This window comes from Trachemys scripta, unplaced genomic scaffold, assembly GCF_013100865.1.
Source record: "Trachemys scripta elegans isolate TJP31775 unplaced genomic scaffold, CAS_Tse_1.0 scaffold_297, whole genome shotgun sequence".
NCBI classification, from domain to species: Eukaryota; Metazoa; Chordata; order Testudines; family Emydidae; genus Trachemys; species Trachemys scripta.
In genome coordinates, this window is record NW_023260515.1 from 28947 (window position 1) to 56713 (window position 27767).

Below are 27767 nucleotides of genomic sequence, written 5' to 3' on the forward strand. Positions count from 1 at the left end.
CCGGTGACTCCCCCGAGCTGCATTCGCCTTCCTCCTACAGGGGGGTGGATGATGAGAGGCTGGCACGCTCATTGGGGTGTCTCATGAGCAGTTGGGTTTTGGGGTCGGGTTCCAGCTTATCCATCAACGGCTGGGCCAAAGGGCTCCCCTCAGCCGCTCCCTCCTCGTCCTCGGAACTGTCATTGATGTAGTGCCAGAACTTCCCTGATATGTCAAATATCCTCTCCGGGGTGGTCCCCAGCAGCCAAAACACCTCCTGATTGATAGAGGGTGGTGGGAGTTGTTGTTAGAGGAGTCACATGACCCACTTCCGGCTGGGTCAACCTGCCCCGGAACTCCCCCGATTGGTCAAATGACCTCTCGGGGAGGTCCTATCGGGGCAAAACCCATCCTGATTGGTAGAGGGCAGTGGGAGGAGTTCTTAGAGGGGGTCACATGACACACCTTGCTTCCGGTCATGTGTCTGACTTGACCCTGGAAGTAATACCCCCAGGGGCAGGACTTTCGGTGACAGGTGGGCAGGGCTTAAGGGGTAAAGGGGCGGGGTTAATGTTTGATTGAGGGTGGGGCCCTTATATTAGTTTGGTGCAATTTCCTGTTTTGTCATTACTGTTTGTTTAAGTAGTGGGAGGGCAGTGGGAGGGGGAATGGCAGGATTGGGGCAGGGAGTTTGGTAAAAATAAGGAGATGGAAGGAAGGGGAAGAGGCACAGCATCACCTCCCCCCGCCAACCTAGTCACTCACAGTCAAGTGTTTTTCTAGAATCACAACAGAGCAGAGCCTCAAGGAGGGATTCGAAGGAGGATCAGGTGTTGGTTGCACAGATTTTCTCAGGGAGTTTTCTCCATACAGAAAGGGCAACATGGGAGAAAATGCAAAGATAAAGAGTTAAAGACATTTCCCTTAATCCACGTATTTGTAACAGTTCTCTTGAGGAAGAGCAGGAGGTAGGTGTGGTGCCAGCCAGTCATTATTTTGTGCTATTCCCTTGCTTTGTGCTGGTTCCTTGAATTGTCTGTGTCCCATGAATCAAGTACACTTGTTTCTAAGGAGTCCTCCTCCTGCTGACAGCACTGATGGGCATGGTGTGTGTGCCGGACATCCTGCTACTGCATGAGAGGGTCATGGCCTACTCAGGAAGCCGTAAGCTCTGCCTCTATCACTAAGAATCATAGTCTAGACAGGAAACTCCAAGTCCGGGGTGAAAGTAACATTAAGCACTTCCCAGTACAAGGGCCCGGCTCTGGGCCCCTGGAAGAGACAGAGCCTTGCGCAGAAGGGGCTGGGGGTCAGCAGCCGGGGGGGAGAGGGGCAATGATGTTAGCAGTATGGCAGTGCTTTAAGGTCAGCTGCGTATGGGCTGGTACCTGCATCCACTTTTTACCGATACGTAATACCAGCCCACTTTCACCCCTGCCCCAAGGTCTATTAGTAGAAGAATTGTCAATATTTCAGATTCTGCTGAGTAATTCTTCTTCAATAAAGCTGATCTGAGTGACACAACCTGGTTCTAGTGAGTTGTCCTTGTCTACAATTGGGCATGTCCTATACTGGGAATTGGTCTTGTAATGATCACCTTTGGCTCAAGGGATTTCTTTCCTAGTTTATAAAATAACCTGCCCCTAATGTCTCCCAATTCATGTTTAATATGATATAGAATCTATCGGGATGAGAAACAGGACGGATATAGTTTGTACAGAACTTTTCATTCCGGCTCCGGAGATTGGGGGTTACCTGATGATCTGAGTATGTAGTAAACCTGACGTCAGGAGGGGGCTCATCACTCATATATGGTGATGTTTGTTGCTTTCGAGTTTTATTGGATGTTTTAGCTGCATAAAGTCACAGATAAAACCACTGATAATAACTAAAAAGGCAGATGGGTTTTCTATTGGTTCCTTCCCGCAGCTGATGCCAGCATCTGAATCTATATATTTCCCTTCCACTGCTTTGTTATCACTTGTCAGACACAGAGGAGCCCTGGCAGGTGCTTAGGTGCAGCCAGTGCAGTGTGAGGAGGGGGCAGCAAGTCAGGCTGGCAATGAAGGGACATCTCTCCACTCTGGTGCTGTGGCTTCTTCTCCTTACAATTCGGGACATAGCAGGTAAGTCTCCTCTGTGTTTCACCAGGGGAGCTGGGTTAACTGGAACTAGGGTGGTAACTTTTACAGTCAGCTTTTTATCATCCGTGCCTGGCTAGGAGGTTGTGACTTTTCCTTTCGGGATTGGACCTTACCAATGTTACTGAGGCTTTTGTTACCTTGAGATTGGACTATTCAAATGACCCTAATGTGGGGCTGCACCTTAGAACCATTCAGAGAATGAAGGTGGTGCAAATAGCAGTGACTCACTGAGCACCGCATCTTGCGGGAAGCATGTTACAGGCGTGCTGCAGGGTCTGCACTGGCTGCTCAAATCTGGGTGGAGGTTAAGGTGTCGGTTAGGATTTATAAAGTCCTTAATGGCCTGGGACCGGCCTCCCTGTGGGATCACCTCTCTCCCCGTGCCGTACTGCCACAGCTCTGGTTAGCAGGGACACCTGAGCTGGTTCCCCCTTTTTATAAAGGAGAGGGGTGGCTGTCAGGGTGTTCTCTGTGAGGCCTCCAGGTCTCTGAAACTTGTTGTCCTGTTTGGGCCAAAATAGGCCAAATTTGGTGACCTTCTGGGCACACTGCAAAAGACACTTGGTTGGGGGTGGGGTTGGGGGTGGGAAGGACCCAGGCCGTGCGTCACATAATGAGAAATGGGTGGGAAGGAGTTTCTGTAGGTGTCTGGCTGGCTGAGTTCGTGTTGAAATGATCACTTCATGCTGCAGGGATTTGAGTGTGTTATCAATGTCGTTTGGGTGCCAACAGTCTTGGCTGGGCATCGCTTTAGTATTTTAAATCCCAATAAATACATCGATAATTTGGGATCCAACAGAAATGTCTGTTTGGTCCAGTATCCAACAGCTCCAAGGACCAGGTCTTGGCTTCTCACTCCCCCATTCACTCACTGAAGCCAGTAGAAGTTTTGCAATTTTGATGTGAGCAGGATTTACCCAAATAAACCCAGAGCTGATTCCTCCCAGGGATGGGGTGTGTGCATGTGCTGGGGTGCAGTGTGCAATGCCCTGTGCCCATGGGGGTACCAGAAGTTCTGCCAGGAGGAAGATTTATCCTGCAGGAGCCCTGCCTCCCTCCCCCAGGGTTTCTGCTGCAGCAGAGAAGCTTTGAATCCTAGCTGGAGCCTAGAGAAGCCCGACCAGCACAAGCTGCATGGCAGAGGTGCTGTAATGGTGCCTCTCATGGCCACATTGGTTCCATTCCCTCAAGGCTGCCCCTGCCCGGTTTCAAAGCTGCTCTCATTTCTCCAGCACAAAGGGTGTTGCAGGCTCCTTGCCATGCAGTGTCCCAGCTCCAGGCAGACTTAACAGAAATGGGAGGGAGACCATGGGGTACATCAGCATGTGCTGGTACGTCTTAGGGAGTGAATCTGGCCCAAAGATTCCAAAACTGATTAAAAATAGGATAAAAATCGAATGTGGGTCCCAAATATGATTCAAATAATACAGTGATTGGAACCTTTTGGGCTGGTGTTAGCAGCACGAGAATGATCCATGTGTCTGGCAGGGCAGTGAACTCCATAGCAGTAGCTGTTTCATGGGAACCTGATGTGCTGCTGCATTAGCCTGAGAAGCTGACCCTGAAGTTGATAATCAGAAATGTCAGTCTAAATCGGGGTAGGCAACCTTTCAGAAGTGGTGTGCCAAGCTCACTGTAATTTAAGGTTTCACGTGCCAGTAATACATTTTAATGTTTTTAGAAGGTCTCTCTCTATAAATCTATATTATATAAATAAACTATTGTTGTATGTAAAGTAAATAAGGTTTGGAAAATATTTAAGAAGCTTCATTTAAAAGAAAATTAAAATGCAGATCTTATCAGTTTAGTGTGATCCTTGCCCTCACTTTTCCTTGCTGAGTTTTCCAATGTGGGCTACAGCAGGGCGTGACTGAAGAGCGCTGGGTCGAGGCCAGAAGCAGAGTCCTGGGCTGGCTGCCGGTACCCCAGGCTGGCAGTGGGCTGAGTGGGGCCGGCGGCCAGATGAGCCGCTCAGCCCACCTCCGGCTCCGCTCAGTCCGCTGCTGGTCTGGGGTTCCAGCAGGGGTGAAAGTAACTTAAATTTCTTACAGGTACTGTCATATTGCAACCCCCCTCGGGGGGAGGAGCTCAGGGGCTGGGGATGTATGGGTGTGGGGGGGAGCACTCAGGCAAGAGGATGGGGTGTGGGGGGCTCAGGGCAGGGGGTGGGGATGTGGATGATGCAGGAGTCAGGGCTGGGAGCATGGGGGGGTGCAGGAGTCAGGGCTGGGTGGCATGAGGGGCTCAGGGCAGGGGGTTGGGGTGTGTGTGTAGGGGGGAAGTCCTGGGGGGGCGGGGGCTTGGGACTGGCCTGGGACAGTCCTGGTTGCAGCTGGGTTACCTGGATGGGTCCCTGCCCCACGCTGTTCCTGTTCCTGCCAAGGGAGCTGTGGGCCAGCTGTGTGGGGGGCACTGCATCTTCAGGCAAATGGGGGGTGGTGGCAGAAGACCCCCTGGCCTTCCGCTCCCTTCCCCTTCCCCCCCCAGGGCCCACAGCTGTGCATGCCGCAGAGACGGCACGTGGCTGCAGTGCCCTGGTATCCAGGCACAGTGGCGAGAGAGGGGCAGTAGGACCGGCTGGGACGCGGACACCTCCATGCATCTCCCGCCAGCCCCTTTCACTTGCCTGACTGTCTGCTGCTTAGTCCGGTGCACGGGGACGCCAGCACCAGCCTGCAGGAGAGTTCCGGCAGCCAGCAGGACCCCATCTGGGAGCGCGCCACGCGCCGTGCCTCCAGCCGCAGCGGAGCGCCCCAGCATCGGCCAGCTCCGAGTGTGCACGCTCCGCCTTACTTTCACTTCTAGGTTCCAGCTGCTGGCCCCTTGCCAGCTGGGGTCCCGGCAGCCAGGACCCCAGCTGGCAAGGGGCTGGCAGCCGGAAACCCAGAGCAGTGGCAGGCTGAGCGGGGCCGGCGTCCGAGACCCCAGAGCGGCAGCGGGCTGAATGGCTCAGCCTGCTGCCGGTTTGGAGTTCCGTGCACCGGCTCCTGCCAGCTGGGATTCCAGCCGCTGGCCCCGCTCAGCCTGCTCAGCCCGCTGCCAGTCCGGGGTTCCGTCCATCCAAGCCAGCAGTGGGCTGAGCGGGACCTCGGCGTGCCATTAAAAATCGGCACGCGTGCCGTAGGTTGCTGACCCCTGGTCTAAATTATTGTCTTAGAGAAAAACCTGCCCTAATGTATATTTCACAGATCACTCAGTAACTGTGCAGTGATTAGGGGGCTGGAACCCAGAAAATCCTGAGCAAACCAAACCGTCTAGCAGGTTACTTGGAGTTTATATTTCAGATTCCCAAGAAGTTCAAATATAATGCTGGGGTTAGAGCCCATGACACAGCTGTGCATGACCAAAAAGCAAAGAATTCTATGGTGGCTTCCGGTGATCAGACTGACATTGCAGGGGATGGACAGTTATTATCACATGAGGGATAAATTACTGCACAATTGTGGGGTGGTGTCATATAGCGATGCCAAGCACATGTTCAGCTCACTGTATTTTTGTTGGATTTATGAGCAAATGTTTATCATCCCCTGAATATTTCTTATTTTCCATGGGAAATTTGACTGCTTCACATGATGTAGTGATGCCAAGCCCATGCTCAGCTCAGTGTATTTTTGTTGGATTGATAAGGAAATGAGCATCGTCCCCTAGATAGTTTTTATTTTCTATTGGAAATTTGTGTTTGCTTCACGTGACACAGACACAGTGACTCAGGGGTGTTTACAATATAGGGAATATCACCCCATGTAGCTACTTTTCCCTTTCCCTCAGAGCCCCAATTCTCCTCCCTGAGCCCTGAGTACAGGCCAGGTCAGTCTTTGCCAGAAGATCGTGTTTCATAATTATTGATCTATTTACATTGTGCGGGAAAACAAATTTGTAAAATGATGTGGGGTCCAGGCAAACAAATGAGAAAATATCGGGGGTAGGTCAAAGATGCAGGTTTCACTCCCAGACCCAGATCTGAACTTCCCCAACATTCAGAGTGCTGGGTGGGGTCATTATTCCAGGTTGTGCCACAGAAGTGGAGCCAGCATATGATAGGTGCAGTATGTAAATGTGATTGTTGTCCTGAAAGGTGCTGATGGCTGCCATCGGGGAATGATCCTAAGACAATCACAGACCTCATGAAAGCCAATGGCAGGGTGAGAACTCTCTTTTAGGCTCAACAGACAGAGCAATCAAAACCCTTTATGGAGTAAAAACTTTTGCAGACAGTGGGGGCTACTGCCAAAGGCACTGGGCATGTGGTCAAGACAGAGCTAAGCCGGGGTTTCCACTGTTGCCAATGCAGGGGCCAGGATACTGGCGTCAGACTGTGTCTGTTGGAGGGAGACATCGGTAGAAGGAGTTGTGACCAGGATCTTGGAAGCAGAAAAGAAACAAAGCCTGTTGGAGCTCGCTGGAGGGGCAGGCTGGGGATTTCTGAGCAAGGAAACTGCCAGCTGTTCTTAGTTTCTACTGTGTGGAGGGAAACAGAACTGTGTGTGCACTTGGCTAGAGCAGTGTTACAACCTTGGGTCCTGCCATGAATGGTCATCACTGAGTTAACTCCATTGAAAAAAAGCCCCTATTTTTCTTAGTGCAGACCATGCCCCATGGCTTGCCTGTGGGACTGCACTGAAGTGAGCCGTACCTGAGTAAATGACCCTGTGGATTGCACCGAAGTGGCGTTTTATATTTGCTTGGCATTCAAGGAGCAGGATGATCTGACCACATACTGGTGTGAACTACTGTTCTCTAAGCTCCATGGAGGCTTCATAAACATGGTGTCTCTGGCTCAGCCATCCACTGTTGCAGCCATCCTGTTCCAGGGGTCACAGTGGAACTCTGCATGTAGCCGTAACTCATGGGCATTGTAATGATGCCCGTACTAGCTCCCAGTCAGAGGGACAGTCCTGGCTCTTCACACCCTGTCCTGTGCACCAGTTCTCCCAGCCAATATCCCACTGTGTGGCAGGCAGTGGCCCCTCCTCACATTCCCTGTTAGCTGCCTCCCTCCCAGCAGCCAACTTTACCTCTCCACAACCCCCAGAAATGCAAACAGCTGTAGAGACAACTGGGGGCAGGGGGTGGAACTCAGAGCTACTGGGAGAAAAGTAGCTTTCAGGGAGTGGGGACAGAGTCTGCTCCTCACCTGGGGAAGAAGCAGCCTGTACATGCAGGGCAGAGAGGCCAGGTAGAAAGGGGAGAAAAGGAGGGGGAAGCACCCAGGGGAGGAGGGTGGGAGGAGACCAGTGGAAGAGGGAAATGTGTGGGTCAGGTGGGGAGACGAAACTCCTGTGGGGAGCACAAGGCTGTAATGCCAAGCGCCACAGAACAAAAATTACAAATAACATCAGTCTGTCTATGGACTGTAGAACCCCCCTCTACTCTTCTACCAGAGTGGGGGTGAGAATCGCAGGCTGAAAAGTCACCGTTTAATGCACCCAAACTGCACGGCTCCCCCTGGCCGCTCAGCTGGAGACTGCACTTACCCTCCCCTCACTCCTGAGATGGGGAACTGCCGTCCATTACCCAGCTCTGCCTTCGCTCTCCCGTCCTGGTTCAGTTCCTCTGACAGACAAAGGTCTGGCTGTGAACTAGCTTGACAACCACTGAGCTAATCAATGCAGCATTGTTCACACTCACACAGAAATTTTGTTATTGTTGAGGGGTGAGTTACAGACAGAGACACTGGAGACCTTCACACTGACCTGACATTAATCATTCACAGAAATTATGTCACCGTAACACAACGGGTTTGGTTTAGCCTTTTGCAAACAGCAACACTTCCCTGCCTTCTTCCACTCCACCCCACCCTGCAACTTCTCCACCTAAGACTGGGAAGCACTGCCCCCGTTCTAAAATCCCCTTCATCTTCCTCCCCATTTCTCCTTCCCTGCTGCCCCCTCCCAATAGTTCCTCCTGTCCACTGGCACCAGACCCCCGCACTCCATCCCCACTCCATCCTCCCCAACACTCCCTCATGTGCCCTTGCTCCAGGCTACCTCCCCTTCTCTGCTCCACACCCCTCCCCTCCTCACCCTCTTGCTGCCCTGCTTCAGGCGCCCTTACTCCTCCCAGAAGTTCATCTTTCCCCACCTCTCCCTCCTCCTTCCCCACTTATAAGACCCCCCTTCTCCCCATGTCTCCTTCTGCCCCCCTCTACTCTTTCCCCCTTCCCCTCTCTCTCTCCTGCCTGATTCCTCACTTCTAACTCCTGTCCCCCATTCCAGACTCCCTCCTCTCTCCATGCAGACCCCCTTCTCTAAACCCCCTTCTCCTCCCCTCCCTGCTGCCCCCTTCTCAATAACCCCCTCCAGCCCCATGCTCCCTGCTCCCACATCCAGACCACCCTGTGCTCCATCTCCACTCCTCCCTCCTGCCCCAGTTTCAGATCCCTGTCCCCTCCCCTCCCTTCTGACTCTCTCTCCTGCCTCCCTGTTAACCCCCACTGAAGACACCTCCTCTCCTCACTTCTCCTTCCTGCTCCTGCTTTCTGACCTCCTTGCCACTCCCACTCCAGACCCACCTCCTTGCTCCTGCCCCTTCCTACCCCCCTTTCCAGACCCTCCTCCCCTCTGTCCCTCCTGCCCCCGGATACAGATTCTCTCCCTTCCCCACTCTCTTTCCTCCCCTTGCTCCAGAATCCCTTCCCTACCCCGTCCTCCGGCCGACTCATCATCTTTACCCCATTCCCTTGCAACCCTTGAATCTGCCTCCTGTCCCCCCAGTGCCCTGCTCCCCTCACTCTCCCATCCTCCTTTCTCAGGATCTCTGCTTCCCATCATGGACCCTGGGTCCTCTCCAGTCCCCTCAGCCACACAGAGACAGTCGTGTTCCCTGCGGACTTTAGTGGGAGGTGGCAGCCAGCTTTACTCCAGGTGGCCACACGCCCACATGCCGACAGACTATAGGGAAATGGTGGCATCTCGCTGGCTTCAGCCCCAGTGACAGTGACAGGAGATGGCACCATTTGGACTAAGGGAAACTCCGTGAATTGGCGCCTTTTATCATCTTATTGTGGGACAGGTAAAAACACCCCAAATCACCAGAGTGGGGATAAAATGGCGAGAGCTGCAGCACTGACAGCCCCGAGTGTGAGGCCCTGAGACGGGATCAGTTGGTGCCATGAGGCAGCTCTGGGCATGTCTCATTCTCCTGGCTCTGGGCGCGGATCCCCTGCTGCTGGGCGTGGATGCTGCTGTGATAACGCTGGGCAGGGGGCTCCCTGCTCGCTCTGACCCTGCTCTGTGTCTCTCTTTGCAGGTGCTGACGAGCTGAGGCTGGTGAATGGAGGCAGCCCCTGTGCCGGGAGAGTGGAGGTTAAACACCAGGATCAGTGGGGGACGGTGTGTGATACCAACTGGGACATGGAAGATGCTGAGGTGGTTTGTAAGCAGCTGGGATATGGAGCTGCTGTCAGTGCCCCTGGCCTGGCTCATTTTGGACCAGGATATGGACCAATTTGGCTGGATAACGTTGCCTGTCATGGTATCGAGTCTGCTCTCTGGCACTGCGGGAACGAGGGATGGGGTCAGAGTGACTGCGGTCATGGAGAGGATGCTGGAGTGACCTGTTCAGGTAAGAATCAGCCAGCTCTGTCCTGAAAGGCAAATCCCCTGAGACAAAAGGGCTTGAACCCAGAGGGCATCGTGTGCCTGTGACCCTAATGAGAAATGAACAAAAAACAGATAAGTCCTGTAATGATTGTTATTACTGAGCTGTAATTATTACTGTTCATGTCACTGGCCATTAAGGATCCCCCTGTCTGACTGTGAAGCGTTTTCATTATCCCATCTCCAGTTGTTTCAATGCCACATCTTTCCTTTCCCTTTCCCTCAGAATGGATCTAAAAATGCAGATAGGAGGGAAAATGAAAAATGAAAATGTCACTTAGGCTCCTCAGTCACTGAGGCATGTTTGAAAATGTTACACTCATGCCAAAATCCAGACCCAGACACCCAACCACAGAGGTACAGAGGGTGGAGCATTTATGTAGCCCCTTTGCCATCCTCATAGGGTGACGGAGGAATGGGCAGATTCTCCCAGCTTGGCCACAATTAGATTTAGCCGAGAGCACTCCCCCCCACTCTGTTCTGCTATTTCTCAGATTTTGGACCAACCAGTAATAGAAAATTTCAAAATCTCATATGCCCTGTAGATCTAACGTAGCATAGAGAGGTCAGTCAAAAATATACCTCAACCCTACACAGCACAGGAATATCATATTGTGGAGGCATTTGTAGTGACTCAATAATTAACATGTTTCAGAGTAGCAGCCGTGTTAGTCTGTATCCGCAAAAAGAAGAACAGGAGTACTTGTGGCACCTTAGAGACTAACAAATTTATTAGAGCATAAGCTTTCGTGGACTACAGCCCACTTCTTCGGATGCATAATTAACTCAATAATTAACATTGCAGCTACAGACCCATTATAAGTTTTTTTTTAACTTGTCTCTTCTTAACATTTAGTAGAAATAATATCTTCCTCTGACATAGCACAAGGAAGAGAGAATATTTTCCCATAGTTCCAAAAGTTTTCCTGCTCCCCTGGTGATGGGAGCTCAGGGCAGTGTTTAATCTCAACCCTTTCCTGGATTTTGAGTGTTTCAAAATCGATATGCTCTTCACATGGGGGGAGGGGTTGTATGCAATTTCTTAGTATTTTTTAAAGATAAAAAAGCTGGGGTGGGCGGGAACTTTACAAAAAATTATTGTCAGGACTTTTAAACTCTTCAGAAAACAGATTGACCTTTGACAATGTAAATTCCCTAACCTGGTAATAACAACTGCAATGCCTTGTGCTGCACACCTAGCAAGTGCACAGCAGTGAGTCCCGCTTGTCTGAACCTCACCAGGAGGAGGGAGCAGCACATAAACAAAGGGGTATAGGAGCAAAAGTCCCTTCTGTGCACCTTTCTGTAACGCTGCACCTGCATCTCAGCTGGAGCTGCACATTTGCAGTGGCAAAAAAGTTCAGGTTTGTAACAGGGCGCTTGAAAGGCTGAGAGGCCTAGTGGTTGATGCCACTGACCTCCAGCTCCACTGTCCCTTTTGTTTGGGGCATGGACACTCTAGTCCCATTCGCTGGTGGCTTCCATCCCATAATGCTCTTGTGGATCTTGGGTGGCACCGTGCTGCAATCCCAGGCTCCTTCAGGTGGAGCAGGTGCAAGTTTGGTGAGACTGAACCCCACAATGTCTCTGGGCTTCAGTGACCCAATTACCTCAGTTGCTGAAGGCTCTTAGGTCCCCTCCATAGTCCCCCTTGGCTGGGGAGACAGTGCTTAGTCCCTGGTGGCTGCCTCGGCTGGCAGGCTAGTGACCCTTCTCTCAGGTAGGGAGGTGGGTAGCTCCTGTCTCTTCGCTAGTCAGCCCTCAACTGAGCCAGGCTCTCTCCTTTTCTCCCCACAGACCTGGCATTGGCTGCAGGTACAGTGGGGTGGGGCTAGCTGGGCCCAAAGGCTCCTTTAACCCCTGTTGTGCTGGCAGAGTAGTTCCACAGGCCTGTACTGAAGGTTGGAGAGGAGGGTGAGTCTTTCCATGGCCCTCATAGTTATGTCCATTCTTGTCACTAATTCCTGTCTTCCCTGGATAGAGGTGCAGGGCCTGCTCATAGGGCCAAACCCAGGGTTCCTTACTCAGGCAGTCAGCTATTGACTGTAATGTGAGTTTGCTTTGTACCAACTGAGTAGAAGCATATAAAGGACCCAGGATTGGGCCCATTCAGAATTATTCCAGAAATAACCAGTCAGCCATCTACAAACTGTCCTGTGCACTAGATATCACTGAGAACAGACACATTCGGGAGTTGTGATGTTTCTGCACTAAGCAATTTTTGAGAGATGCTGTCCTGACAGAATACTAGAAAACTTTCCAAAAAGTGACAGTCACCTCCTTATATGCAGTGTTGTGGTAGCCGTGTTAGTCCCAGGATATGAGAGAGACAGGGTGAGTGAGGTAATATCTTTCATTGGACGCATTTCCATTGGAGAGAGACAAACTTTTGATCTTACAGAGAAAAGCTGTGTGTAAGCTCAGAAGCTTGTCGCTCTCACCCACAGGAATTGGTCCAATAAAAGATATTACCTCACCCACCTTGTCTCTCTCAACCCCTTTTCATCCAGCTTTCACTTTTCATTTCTGGTTGGATTAATACCAGACTTCGCCAAAACATTTTCCTCCACCAAGGTCCCTGCCTCAGTCAGTGCACAGGCTGGAAGATGCCCAGGGAATGAATCAGGGATGCACAGTGAAAGAGGCTATTGTCTGTAGGCCCACAACCTCATTGGTTGCAGCAGCAGCATTGTCATCACTGGTGATCCCTCCATTTGAGAATGATCTCTACTACAGATTTACATATGAGTCCTGAGATGACTCAGGAGTCCAGTCCTGGAATCATAGATCTGCCCGCAGTAGGTACAGATGTTGCCCGACAGGTCAGCTGCCTGCTGGGAGAAAGTTCTTATTGTTTCCTTCCTTCTCTCTCTCTTTTCAACTTTGAGGGCAAGGCACTTCTTGAAGCAGGTCACTGCCTAGTGGAGAATGAAGCATCATTGAGATCGGTTGATTGCTTGCTCTTCCCAGCTTGTGATATCCACATGAGTTTTCTTGAGATATGCTTTCAGAGTGTCTTTGTAAGGTTTCCTCTGACTACCATGGGATCGCTGACCATGGGTGAGCTGAGAGTAGAGGGCTTGTATTGGGAGGTGACAGTCTGGCATCCGCACACAATGTCCAGCCCAGCGGAGTTGGTGAATGAGGATCATTGCTTCAATGCTGGTGACATTAGCTTCAATGAGGATGCTGGAGTTTGTGCAGCGATCTTCCCACTTGATGCAAAGGATTTTCCAGAGGCATCGTTGGTGGTACCTCTCCAGACTCTTGAGGTGCTGTTGATAGGTCACCCCGGTTTCACAGCTATAAAGGAGTGTAGGAATAACAATTGTCTCATAGACCTGGATCTTGGTGTCCTGCTGTAGGTCACGGTCTGTGAAAATGTGCCAGAACAGTTTCCCAAAGGAAGCACTTGCGCATTGGATCCTGTGCTGGATCTCACTGTCAATTTTTGCATTTTGAGAAAGTTGGTTACCGAGGTTACGGAAGTCCTCAACTCTCTCCAAAGTCTGTCCCTCAGTGGTGATTTGTGCTGCCTCATGTGTGTGATCTTGAGTGAGAGTCATAGGCTTTGGTATCCTTGTGCAAAAAAATCCAGTGTGGACTGAAGGTGATTCTCAGTGTGCGTGATGATGACACAGTCATCAGAGTACTGAAGGTCAGTAATGGACACCCTGAGGACTTTAGACTTCGAGCAGAAATGTCAAAAATTAATAAGCTGCCCATCCATTCTGTATTGAATGTCAACTCCAGTGGGGAGGAGGTCTTTAACAAGGACCAGAATGACTGCTAAATACATGGAGAACAGGATTGCGGCAATAACACATCCTTGCTTAACCCCAGTTTTGATGACGAAAGGATCCATCTCCAGGCCATTACAGAGAACAGTGGCAGTCATCTCAACATGAAGAAACCTTAGGCCTTTAATAAATTTTGGAGGGCAGCCAAATCTGGCCAGCACCTTCCACAGGGCTTTGCGATTGACAGAGTCGAGGGCCTTTGTCAAATTGATGAAGGCCATGTACAGGTCCTGATTTTTCTCCCAAGAATTTTCCTGGATTTGGTAGGCAATGAAGATCATATCGGATTTCCTGCGGGATGGTCTGAAACAGCACTGAGATTCTGGCAATGTTTCCTCAGCAAGGGTAAGTAATCAGTTTAAGAGGTCGAGAATTTTCCCTGCTGTAGATAGCAAGGCAATGCCACCATAATTTCCACCCTCCGACTTATCTCCTTTCTTAAAGATGGTAACAATGTTGGCATTTCTCAAGTTTTCTGGAATCTTCTCATTATACCAAATTTGAAGAAGAGTGAAGCTCACGCCAGCATAGCTCTGAGGATCATTGGAGCACACAAGCCCCTTCACCACAACAAAGTGACAGTCCCTGAAGAGGGGTTGCAGCAGTGGGAAGGTGTGTAGCCAAAAAAATTATGCTGAAATTGTGCTCCTGGCTGCTATGGGCCGGCGAGGCATCAAGCACTAGAACTAAGATGAGGGAGACTGTGTCCACGTGTTGGGCCCAGGCAGTGTTGGGAGGAAGCTACCTGAATTGAATGCAGACTGGGGTGAGAGGGGAAAGTAGATGAGGATAAGGATGCAGGGGGAATATTCTGAGCCTGGAAGCTGGTGGATGGAGAGAAACTGGGACTGGGAGTGAAAGCAGGAGATGGGGACTGTCTGGGCAAGGAAACTGGGACTGGAGGGAGGGGGAAAGAGACTTGGACTGGCTAGGCAGTGTGATTGGGACAGGGAGTGGATGGGGAGAGACTGTGACTTGCTGAGCAAGGAGATTGGGAGCTGGGGAGACTGGGACTGACTGGGGCAGGAGTCTGGGACTGGGAACAAGTGGGGAGGAACTGGAGGTGAGTGAGGAAAAACAGATCAGATCAGGAACCAGGGTGTGAGGTGAGTCTAAGACTAACTGAGCGACAAGACTGGTATAAGCAGCCAGGGTCGGGTGTGGGAGACTGAGAGCAGATCTACATGAACATTCAGTTTCTGGGAAGCTGGGGTGTAAATCTACCTTGCACTGTCCTGCCAAGCACCCAGTGTCTATGTGGACGATGTGGCTGCGCACTGAGGCCTTGTCTACACTACTGCTTAAGCTGATGTAAGTTACATCGCTCAGGGTGTTAAATCATCTCCCCCCCCACCTGGAGCAATGTAACTTCCATCGACTTAAAGCAGTGTCTACATCGCGAGAGACGCTCTCCCACCAGCATAGCTTCTGCCTCTCGATGAGGTGGGCTAATTATGTTGACAGGAGAGCACTCTCCCAGCTACGTAATGCATCCTCACCGGAAGCGCTAAATCGGCGCCGCTGCATCAATACAATGCCACTGATTTAGTGTAGTAGCGAAGAGAAGCCCTTGTGTGATTTGATCTATGCCATTTCCAAGCATAAGGGAAATGTTAGTGCGCAGCAGCAGGCTCCACACAGACACTCAGTGTGCAGCAGGCTAGTGTGAGGTAAATTTACACCCATTTGCCACAAACTAAGTATGTGTAGAGAGGAATCCTGAGACTGGATAAGGCATCCAGGGTGGGAAACTGGGGCTTTGGGCAGACAGGACAACTCAAGGCAAGGGTAAGTGTGAGAAACAGAACAGATGAGGATCCCAGAGGGGAGGAGCAGCACAGAGAACAGGGGGGAAACTGGGACTTGGCCGGGGAAGCCAGAAGTGAAGTCTAGCACTGGCTTGGCAAGGAGACTGGGACTTGGGATGAGAAGCTTGAGGAGTGAAGACTGGAACTGGGTAGAGAAGAAGAATAGGACTGGGACACAGAGGAAGGGATGGAAAAGAGACAGGACTGAGACAGGGACAGCTTGGAGGGGATGGGGCAGAAGGGGTTAGGCATGGGGGAACAGGGGAAAAAGAGTCTGTCAACACTAGAGCACACACCTCTCCAGAGCCTGGAATGGAACCCAGTATCCCTGAGTTTTGTCATTCCCCTGCTGTCAGCAAATATCTGTCAAACCCTCCAAAAAAATCTTCTGATCCCCGTCTAGTCTTGGTCCACAAAGAGGGTGACAACCTACTACTGCTAGCAGTTACTTCATTAGCTCAAGTGGCAGAGGTTTGTGTGGCAAATCTAAAGGTTCCAACCCTGCTGACAATCCATGTGGATGCAAACATAATTCCGCATCCTGGAACGTCTATATTTTCAGTTTGCTTTTTTAAAAACCTAGGAAATTATGCACAAAACTTTACTTTTAAGGAACATTAAGAAACTGCCTAAGAAGACCACAGACTCAGTTCAGTGGCGAAGGCACTTGGCCAGGCTTTTTGCTGACAAAGCACAGTACTAGCTCCCTGGATCAATGTCCACAGTTACAGTGACACCTCTGTGCCCCTTACAATGGACTTGGCTAAGTAAGTGATGAGACTTTCCACTTGCCCCTCCCCCGCCGAGGCCAGAAAAAGACATCCCCTCTGTAACCTGTCTTTTATACAAACAAGTTACACATTGCCCCTCTGACATGGCTAGTTACCACCGTTTAACATGTCCATGTTGGTTTGATCAAAACATGTCTATCCATGACTCTGTCATCCTGACCTTATCTTTAGGAGGGTCATTTTTTCCCCTTTCTTCATCTTTGGGGAGTATGTTTACACCAAAACCTTGTTTCAGGGTGTTCTGGTATTACCCTTCTGGAATGTGTTTATTGCCATTTCTCATGAGTGTTTGTGTTTTTGCAACACCAATCATGTTTTTGCCAAGTTCATGTCCTGAACAAAGAACCTGCAAGCATTGTCACAAAAGGGACTAATTAAAGTTTCACAGGCAAATACAAGTCTGGCATTCTGAATGTTTGAGTGCTTCACTTTGCAAACGTAACTTTCTTTTTGATTCATAGCTGTATAGATTTTAGGGCCTGAAGGGAGCTTTAGATCATCTAATCTGACCTCCTGGGTAACAAAGACTATAGAATTTAAACCAATTACTCCTGTACCTCATCTGAATATTTGTCAAGCCCTCCAACAAAATCTTCTGATCCCCCTCTAGTCCTGGTCCACAAAGAGGATGACAACCTACTACTGCTGTCAGTTACTCTATTAGCGCATGTGGCAGAGATTTCAAACCCTGATGACCTATGTGGGTGTCAATATGATTTCACATCTTGGAATGTCTATTGTTGAGTGTGTTTTTTTAAAACCTAGGCAATTATGCACAAAACATTACTTTTAAGGAACATTAAGTTTGAAAAGTTGAGCTGTAGAAAACAAGAAAATGGCAGAATTAAAACTGTTTTTGCAACTGTATTTTTGCCCACTTGTACGTATGCATTAAGATATAGTCTTTCATTACATGATAACATACTATTTTTTCCACAGGACCCCCTGCCTCATTCAGTGCACAGGACAGACAGTGCTCTGAATCAGGGCTGTGGAGTGAAGGAGGAGATTGTCTATAGGACTCCTGCTTCATTTGTTGCAGAAACTGTAAAGTGTGCAGTGTGTGAGGCAGGGGATTGCAGAAAGAGAAAGGAGGGTCTCTTGTTAAGGCAGTTGGATGCTGCCCTGGGGAATTCGATTCTATCCCTACCTCTGCCACAGAGTTCCTACATGATGCCTGGCAAGTCACTTAAACCAAATGTTTCACAGGTGGCCACTAATTGTGTGTTCCTCATTTTATGGGTGGCCCCCTTGTAACCAGGGGGGTCTGATTTGCAGAAGTGCTGAGCACTCGCTGCTGTAAATTGAAGTCAGTGGGAGCTGTGCTGTATAAGGCTAAGTACTTTGAAAAACCAGGATCTGGATGTTTCAAGTTGGGCACCAAAACTTAGGGATGCTTTTGATAATTTTGGCCATAGTGTCTCTGGACTTCAGTTCCTCACATGTAAAATGGAGATAACAACACTTCCCTACCTCCCAGGGGTGTTGTGAAGAGAAATTAATTAATGTTTGTGAAGCACTTGGGTAATATAGAAATTAGCACCATAGACAATCTCATGAGGAAATTAATAATTCAGTATTCAGTGTAGGGTTTGGATGACATGCAGGACATATGGCCACACATTAAAGAGTGAGTATAAAGAACAATTGACCATTTACCCATCCGTGAGCACCATGTGTCCTCTGCACTGAATGAGGGAGGGGTCAAGTGGAAAAAATAGCATCTGACCATGTAATTAAAGACTGTATCATAATGCAGAGTCAGAAAAGGGACTAATGAAGGTTCACAGGCAAGTACAAGTCTGGCATTAAGAATGTTTGAGTGCTTCACTTTGCAAACATAACTTTCTTTTTGATTCATTGCTTTATAAGTTTTAAGGCCAGAAGGAAGCTTTAGATATTCTAGTCTAACCTCTTCGGTAACACAAGCTATAGCATTTAATTCACTTACTCCTGTACTGAATCTAATAACTTGTGTCTGGCTAAAGCACATCTTTGAGAAGGCATCCAGTTTTGTTCTGAATACTTCAGGAGGTGAAGAATCTTCTGCTTCCCTTGGTAGTTTGTTTCAATATTTCATCACCATCACTGTGAAAAATGTATGCCTTACCTCTAATAGGAATTTATCTGGCTTTGTTGTTCATAGAATCATAGAATATCAGGGTTGGAAGGGACCTCAGGAGGTCATCTAGTCCAACCCCCTTCTCGAAGCAGGACCAATTCCCAACTAAATCATCCCAGCCAGGGCTTTGTCAAGCCTGGTTTTAAAAACCTCCAAGGAAGGAGATTCCACCACCTCCCTAGGTAACGCATTCCAGTGCTTCACCACCCTCCTAGTGAAATAGTGTTTCCTAATATCCAACCTAGACCTCCCCCACTGCAACTTGAGACCATTGCTCCTTGTTCTGTCATCTGCCACCACTGAGAACAGCCGAGCTCCATCCTCTTTGGAACCCCCCTTCAGGTAGTTGAAGGCTGCTATCAAATCCCCCCTCATTCTTCTCTTCTGGAGACTAAACAATCCCAGTTCCCTCAGCCTCTCCTCATAAGTCATGTGCTCCAGACCCCTAATCATTTTTGTTGCCCTCCGCTGGACTCTTTCCAATTTTTCCACATCCTTCTTGTAGTGTGGGGCCCAAAACTGGACACAGTATTCCAGATGAGGCCTCACCAATGTCGAATAAAGGGGAACGATCACGTTCCTCGATCTGCTGGCAATGCCCCTACTTATACAGCCCAAAATGCCGTTAGCCTTCTTGGCAACAAGAGCACACTGTTGACTCATATCCAGCTTCTCGTCCACTGTGACCCCTAGGTCCTTTTCTGCAGAACTGCTACCTAGCCATTCGGTCCCTAGTCTGTAGCAGTGCATGGGATTCTTCCGTCCTAAGTGCAGGACTCTGCACTTGTCCTTGTTGAACCTCATCAGGTTTTTTTCGGCCCAATCCTCTAATTTGTCTAGGTCCCTCTGTATCCGATCCCTACCCTCTAGTGTATCTACCACGCCTCCTAGTTTAGTGTCATCTGCAAACTTGCTGAGAGTGCAGTCCACACCATCCTCCAGATCATTAATAAAGATATTAAACAAAACCGGCCCCAGGACCGACCCTTGGGGCACTCCACTTGAAACCGGCTGCCAACTAGACATGGAGCCATTGATCACTACCCGTTGAGCCCAACGATCTAGCCAGCTTTCTATCCACCTTACAGTCCATTCATCCAGCCCATGCTTCTTTAACTTGGCGGCAAGAATACTGTGAGAGACCATATCAAAAGCTTTGCTAAAGTCAAGGAATAACACGTCCACTGCTTTCCCCTCATCCACAGAGCCAGTTATCTCATCATAGAAGGCAATTAGGTTAGTCAGGCACGACTTCCTCTTGGTGAATCCATGCTGACTGTTCCTGATCACTTTCCTCTCCTCTAAGTGTTTCATAATTGATTCCTTGAGGACCTGCTCCATGACTTTTCCAGGGACTGAGGTGAGGCTGACTGGCCTGTAGTTCCCAAGATCCTCCTTCTTCCCTTTTTTAAAGATGGGCACTACATTCGCCTTTTTCCAGTCATCCGGGACCTCCCCCAATCGCCATGAGTTTTCAGAGATGATGGCCAATGGCTCCGCAATCACATCCGCCAACTCCTTTAGCCCCCGCGGACAACCCTTGTTGTTATGCCTTTCCCCACTAGATTGAGAAGGCCTTTAGTATGCAGTGTTTTGTCCCTTTTAGGTCATCTTTTTGATAAGATAAACAGATTGACCTCCTTAAATCTCTTACTGCAAGGCACATTTTCAAGCCCCCAAATCCTTATTGTGGTTTTCCTCTGCACCCTTTCCAATTTTTGAACATCCTTCTTAAAATATGGACACTAAAACTGGATGCTATATTGGTCTCACCAATGCTGTACACAGAGGAAAAATCACCTCCCTATGAGAGCTGGTAGGAAATGATCTTGCAAACCAGAATTTCATTGGAAAATACCAGTTTGTTGAACTCAACATTTATCATGGAACTAAGCCAGGTTCAGTGCACTTTCTTGAAACCACAGGGAGGGTCAGGTGGAAACCAACATGGATCCCTGGTCGGTTCCTGTTAACCCTGCCATGCAGATTGTTCCAGAATTGGAAACCCTGCTCTTTCTAGGGTGTGTACCTCCAGGGCAGCCCTGCCAATGCTTTCAGGGTCTCTGCCATGGGATAGGAACCTGAAAGCCCTGGGAGCCCCAGCTCTAACCAAGGCTCAGCTCCCGGGTCGGCATCAGGGATCCTGGAAGTCCTGAATGGGTTCTGGTGTCCCAGGGTCTGCGGTTCCGGGGCAGCCCTGCCTTGCAGAATGTCCTGGATTGGATTATTTGCCTGCTTAGGCAGCCAGCTGACCAAGGAGTCTGGAAGCCCGGGGATCCCCAGTCCAGGGCAGGCCGCATGGGGAGTCTGACCCAGAGCCCTAGCAGTGGCTGTGAGAAATTGTTGTTTTTGTCCTGATGTTAACAGTGGTGAAACTGTCAAGAATATCAGTGTCACTCCACATCTCTCGCGGTTCATGGGAGCAAATTTCACGCTGGAAACACCATCTGCTGTAGTTTCCAAAACAAAGTTTTAGGGTCATTTCCAGTTCACAGGAAATTTTAAAATTGTGAAATTTCCTGTAGACTAGAAATCCTGCATTTCAGCCAGCTGTACTCACTACTCCCCTGTTTATACATCCAAGGATCATCTTAGCCCTTTTTACCACAACATCACACTGGGAGCTCAAGGTCAGTTCTTTGTCTAATATCACCCCTGCAAAGAACATGAGCAATATCTGTATTTCTGTGAATATTATGTGCCCCTCAGTTCCTTTTGTTACTATTTTCACATTTCCTACCAGGGTTCAAAGGGTAACCCCTGTCTGAGCTACTAACATGTCCCAGGAAGGCAGATAATGGCTCTAGGGAACCCAGTCACTGGTAATTAACTGACAATACAGGTGTCAAGGGCTTTGAACTTCTTCCTCTGACCAAGCTGAGCACAACCACACCTTGTTAGGGAGGAGCCCCCAAGGTGGAAATCTTACACAGAGAGCTTGGAAATTGTTAATAGAGGAGCCCTGATGAACAGAGGAGATGAGGCAGGATCTGCAAGGAAGGAGACTGGAACTCAGTCCCCAGAAGCAGGTGTTTCTGGGATAAGTTATCAGCCCAGGTTTTGAGGGAAATGCTGAGCTTTAGGTAAAACAGGCCCGTAGGCTTTCAGTTGCTTTATCCCTTTTCTCTGTGATTGCTGTGTTCCTACGGATAAATAATAGCACTTTCCTGAGTCTGGCACTATTCAATGTTTTTGTTAATGACTTGGATGATGGAGCAGAGAATAAACTCATAACATTTGTGGATGACATCAAGCTGAAATGGGTCGCAAGCACTTTCGAAGACAGGATTAAAATTCAAAATGATCTGGATAAATTGGAGAATTGGTCTGAAATCAGTAAGTTGAAATTTAATAAAATGCAAAATACTACAATTATGAAGGAAAAATCAAATGCAAAAACACGCCCCCTCCAAAAAAATCAAAATAGGGAATAACTGATTAGGCAGCAGTACTGCACAAAATGATCTGGGAGTTATAGTGGATCACAAATTGAAAAGTTGTGATGGTCTTGCAAAAAAGAGAAATGTCATTCTGACTTATATTAACAAGAATGTCATATGTAAGACACAAGCAGTGGTGCAAGTACAGTGGTACGTTCCGGTATGCCGTACCAGTAAGATATTTATAGCAGTATGGCGTACCAGAAAGACACAGGAGGAGCCCACCCAAGCTCTGCCCCCAACCCTTCCATACAGCTGTATTCCCTGAGTCCTCCTGCCTGGGGTCTGTATAGCAGATATGTTTATTGAACATTTGTGCCTTTTTTGCATCATTATTAAAAAATTAACCATCTCTATTTGTAATGGGCCTACACCATTGTTATGATTTTTTTGTTTGTTCCTAATATACTTAAAAACTCCTACTTATTGTTCATAGCCCTGCCAGTCATGGATTTTATCCTGATGTCTTTAGCTTCCCTTATCAGTTTTCTACATAGCATAGCAATCAATATACATTAGAAGTTATCTAATTCCCCCTTTTTCCATTTTTTATGCATTGCCTTTTTAGTTCTATTGTGGTTTGGTGGCCAAGTGAAGGCAGCAATGAGTTTTTAAGCAAAGTTTATGCCAGTGGAGCACCCTAACTCCTAAAGGCCCATTTATCATTCTCAGCCTTTATTGACTTTCTAGGACACATTAAGCCTCGGCTGGTTGCAGGGCACAGTGCCTGCTCAGGACGTGTGGAGATAATATATGGAAACACCTGGACCACAGTCTGTGATGCACACTTTGATCTCAAAGTTGCCAACGTTATCTGTAATGAACTTGAGTGTGGAATAGCTGCATCTATCCCAGGAGGAGCTCACTTTGGAGAAGGACAAGGAAAGATCTTGACTGAAGAATTCCAGTGTGTGGGGAATGAGTCTCTCCTGCTTTCCTGTCCCAGGAAATCACAAGAAAATCAGACGTGCTCACACACAAATGATGCTGGTGTCATATGCTCATGTAAGAATTCAGCACAATGTCTTTAAAATCCCAATGATGTGTATTCTAGATTAGGGTGAAGCAATGTACTGATATCACTGTGTAGGGAACTGGTTTGGATAGGATTGGATCAAAAACCCAAACAAGCCAAGATACTGAGAAAGGGATCAATTCCCCCTGACTTTCCTTTCTTTAACTATTTGCTATGAAATAGTTCTAAGGCTCCCTCTCTAAACCCCTTCTCCCTTCTCCCCAGGGTACACAGGGTTCCAGCTGGTGAACGGCAGCATAGCGTGCTCAGGGAGGGTGGAGATCCAGGTTCTTGGTGCCTGGGGAACCCTCTGTGACTCACGCTGGGATTTACTGGACGCCAACGTTCTCTGTCATCAGCTCGACTGTGGGTTCGCTGTATCGGCTCCGGGAGGAGGGTATTTTGGGAAGGGAAATGGCTCTGTCTGGACAGACACATTTCACTGCAAAGGGACTGAAACCCATTTGGGCCATTGCCCTGTTACTGCCCTGGGGGCCTCTCAGTGCTCACATGACAATGATGCCAGTGTGATTTGCTCAGGTAAGTGCAGGAGAAATGCTGGATTAAGGACACCTGCCCGTCAGTGTGTGACACTGCCCTCAGAACAGGGGAACCTCAGGACAGAGCAAGGGGAGAGGGAGCTGGATCCTAAACCACACATAATAATAGTAAATATGTTAAACATAAAATTAAAGTAAATAATATTATCACAAATGAATAGTTGTGACCCAAGAAAGCCCTGGATTCTCCAGGAAGAGCTTTAGTCAGCAACTCAGTCCTTATGCAGGGCAGCAGAGCAGGGGCAGCACTTTGTCCCTTGGGTTACATAAATGTCACCAATTCATTTTCCCCATCCTTCTCCAAATCATAGACTCGTAGACTTTAAGGTCAGAAGGGACCATTATGATGATCTAGTCTGACCTCTTGCACAATGCAGGCCACAGAATCTCACCCACCCACTCCTGTAACAAACCCCTAAGCTATGTCTGAGTTATTGAAGTCCTCAAATTGTGGTTTAAAGACCTCAAGGTGCAGAGAATCCTCCAGCAAGTGACCCGTGCCCCTCGCTGCAGAGGAAGGCGAAAAACCTCCTCTGCCAATCTGCCCTGGAGGAAAATTCCTTCCCAACCCCAAATATGGCGATCAGTTAAACCCTGAGCATGTGGGCAAGACTCCCCAGCCAGCACCCAGGAAAGAATTCTCTGTAATAATTCAGATCCCAACCCATCTAACATCCCATCTCAGACCATTGGGCACATTTACCTGCTAATAATCAAAGATCAATTAATTGCCGAAATTAGGCTATCCTATCATACCATCCCTCCATAAACTTATCAAGCTTAGTCTNCAGAGTTTTAAGACCCAAAGAGGCCATTGTGATCATCTGTTTCTCCCTTCACCAAAGGGATCCCTCCTGCTTAATGAAGTTGCAGCTCCCCTCTCATCTTCTCATCCATGTACAGTCTCCATAGGGCATCCTGACTGGCTGGAACTGGGATCCTTACAGAGAAACCTACTGCAGAAGCCCTGGATTTCAACCTTCTTCCTAATAGTGGACATGTAGCTTCCAGGACTGACTCCCACAGAGACCACAGTCACTGGTGCCATTATACACCATGACTAAACCTACAGGGCCCTGCCCAGCACTCTCAACAGACCTCTCCTCTCCTCTTTACAGCCGATACCTTTGTACCTTGGGGGCAATTCACCTCACAGTTCTCCTGCTTCTCACAGAAGCAACTACCTGCATTCCTAAATGAATTCCCTGCAGTCCTGCCCTGCCTCTCCTAACTAGCTACCCAGCCCATAACCTGGTTCATACCCTGGGAACTCCTCAGCACATGAAGATGCTGATTTCTCCAGAAAGTTGCTAGAAGGAGAATCCCTTCTAAGGAAAAACACCTGGTCCCTTCCGTACGAGCTCCATCTGCCATGATCCCATCTGGCCTTCCTGAGGGGTTGTGGTACCCAGTTATATCCATGAGCCTCCTCGGAAAGCCCCAAATCTACTCTCTACCCTCACACAAATCTAGTGGCATAGCTAGGACAGGAAACCTGGGTCGGCCCCTACTTTTGGGGGGTGGGCAATGATGGGAGGGACAGCGGGAGGGGTGCAGGAGGGATCAAGTGCCCTGGGAAGGGGCAGAAGGGAGTGGGGGATTGCCTCCCTCCACCCTTTCCAGCCAGCCCTTACCACTCAGCAGGCATCCAAAGCTGAGGCTGCCTGGGGCACACAGACTGCGGGGCGTGCTTAGGGTAACCAGATAGCAAATGTGAAAAATTGGACAGGTAGTGGGAGGTAATAGGCACCTATATAAGAAAAATACCCAAATATCAGGACTGTCCCTATAATATCAGGACATCTGGTCACCCTAAGTGCACCCTTTGGGTAAAGAGGGGTCCCACTGGGGGCTCGAACTCCACACACCCTTCCCGACCCTGGCTCAGTGTCCGTCAGCCCAGCCACGTCCCTTTCCTGTCGGCGCTGGGAGCTGATGCCCCGGTCTCCGGCTCCAGCATGAGCCCCACCCAGACCTGCCCCAACAAGGCACAGTCCCCACGGGGCTAGCATTGGGGTCAGAAACCAGGGAAACAGCGCACAGCACCATCAGGAGAGAGACATGGCCAGGCTGACGGACACTGAGCCGGGGTTGGGAGTCCCAGCCTGTGGATTCTGAGGGCTCCGGCCCTGATTTGGGAGGGGCCTGGATGCTAACTGGATGGGCCACGGCCCACCTATGGCTACATCCCTGCACTATACTAGCTGCACGCAGGCATTCTCCTGCTCCAGTCTTAGGGTGAACTCCTGGCTCCATTGAAGTCAATGGAGGTTTTAGCATTGCCTTCAGTGGGGCCAGGATTTCACTCTTAGCCTTGAAATGTTATTTGGCTACCAAGATCTTTGAGCTGTTTGGATCCAGTGAACACACAGTGCACCAGTCAGGTTGCCATACTAGTACATACTGTACCTGACACAGTCAGTGGGTGTCCCCTGCTCTGACTCTGCTGTTGTCTTTTAACACTGTCAGTCTCTCCTGGCTGCACCTGTGTCTGAACTTGGTGAGTAATTCCTAACTTAATTAATGGAGATATCCCATCTCCTAGAACTGGAAGGGACTTTGAAAGGTCATCGAGTCCAGCCCCCTGCCTTCACTAGCAGGACCAAGTACCGATTTTGCCCCAGATCCCTAAGTGGCCCCGTCAAGGATTGAACTCACAACCCTGGGTTTAGCAGACCAATGCTCAAACCACTGAGCTATCCCTCCCCCCTTGCCACCACCTTGCTGTACGACTCACTGATTCTGAGACACACACAAAGACTGAGAGTCACATCCCAAGGAATTCACAATATTCACCAACAGAGCACATCCCCCCCGCCCCACATACAACCTGCTTAGTGTGGTGTGAATTGATCAGCTGGAATCTCACGTTGGACTCAGAGATGACACCACACTTCAGGGGACAGCTCCAGTCAGAACCACCAGTGCCAGGAACTATCTCACACTGGGAGCTCCTGCACTGGAGCCAGGTGAACCAAAAAAGTTGCCACCTACTGAGCAAAGATCAGAGGGAACTAAGGGAATTTATCAACAATAACCTGTTCCTGACCACCATGAACCCAGCTCTTCCATTGTCCAAACTCCCTTAAGGCAAACTTGCCTAAATCATGCACAACCTACCTGCTAAGTGCTTGTGCAGGCACCATTCACTGGCTTCCAGGCATTTAAACCTGGATAAAGTAACTACAAACCTCGGCAGCCATTACACCACCACACACAGACACTATTTTCCCGATCAGTAACCTGCAGGAATTCCTTCGCTCACTCATTTACAGGGTCTGCTGTCAAGCTCAGAGTTTTACAATCCTTATAGCACCTTCTACTTATAGAGTGAAAAGAATAAGTGTCTTCTCACAGAGGTTGTTCCCTTTAACACTGTGACACACTCTGACCAGTGGCTTATGCCTTCTTATTGAGAAACAGTCCATAAATTCATGTGCACTCTGTATTATTTCTAGTGTATAACAGGGAGTGTTATTCAGTGTGTTTCCCATGTCTCCTGAGACCAGGTCGCTCTGAATCACTCAGACTGCTGATTGGAGAGAGCCGGTGCGATGGGAGAGTTGAGATTTCCCTCCGTGGTGTGTGGAGCAGAGTGCTGGATGACCAGTGGGACATGGACGATGCCAGTGTGGTGTGCAGGGAGCTCCAGTGCGGAGTCGCTGAGAAAGCTTATAACCCCCCTAAGTCTGAGAGAGGAACGGGCCCTGTGGGGCTGAGAAGGGTCCAGTGTGCAGGAAACGAGAGTAATTTGACGCTCTGCATCATCTCCACATCTGAGGCAGAGCAGGCAGGAATTGCTGAGGATGTTGGCGTCGTTTGTTCAGGTGACTTACTATGAAATCTTGTAAACATCCTGTCCTTGTTCAATGGTAACATGACCTTTCCTAGGGCCTATATATTCCCCATCTTGTGCTGTGATCTCATCAGACCTTGAAAATATGTGGATCTGAGGATCAAACTCTGTTGTAAAAATATAGTATTATGCAAAGAGAAAAGCACAGCCACCAGATAGGTTAATGCACTGCAGCAACCTCACTGTCTGTCTGTCTGTCTTGTGTTTTTAATCAAAACTTTTTCAGATGTAAAACAGTTTCCTTGTTATGGAAATTTTCACAAACTTTTTTTTATTTTCATTGAACATTGTCAGGGTTACAGGGTTAGTTGCACCTTTCTCCCCTTTCTGGTGTCTCTATGCGCACCCACATCAGGTCTTGGCCCACTTGCCCTGGCCTGTCTTGGGGTGGAATCTCGAGATTCTTCCTCCATTTGCACTGGCCTGGTTACACTACCCTGTGCAAACCAACTGCTTAGCACCCTGTAGGTCCGACTGGGTTTCAGGCACCAGCATTTCTTCCCCGGGGAACTTTTGTCCTGTGATAGTGACCTACAGCGTACTCAGAACAGAGCACTTTATTCAGCAGCTGGAACAATGTATTAGAGCAAAAGGAGTTTAAAAAAACAAACCCCCCACACTTGTGTTGCAGCTCATCTAATCTCTGCTTCAGTG

General features: G+C 49.0%; 1 protein-coding gene across 1 annotated transcript; it reads left to right on the forward strand.

Moving 5' to 3' along the window:
* Positions 1 to 1974: 1974 nt before the first annotated feature.
* Positions 1975 to 27084, forward strand: LOC117870495 (scavenger receptor cysteine-rich domain-containing protein SCART1-like; the record flags this gene model as incomplete). Its single annotated transcript, XM_034757680.1, has 4 exons — positions 1975 to 2105; positions 9372 to 9686; positions 22923 to 23237; positions 26767 to 27084. Coding segments are annotated over exons 1-4 (1012 nt in total), but the record flags the coding sequence as incomplete, so codon positions are not given.
* Between the last annotated feature and the right edge of the window lie 683 nt (positions 27085 to 27767).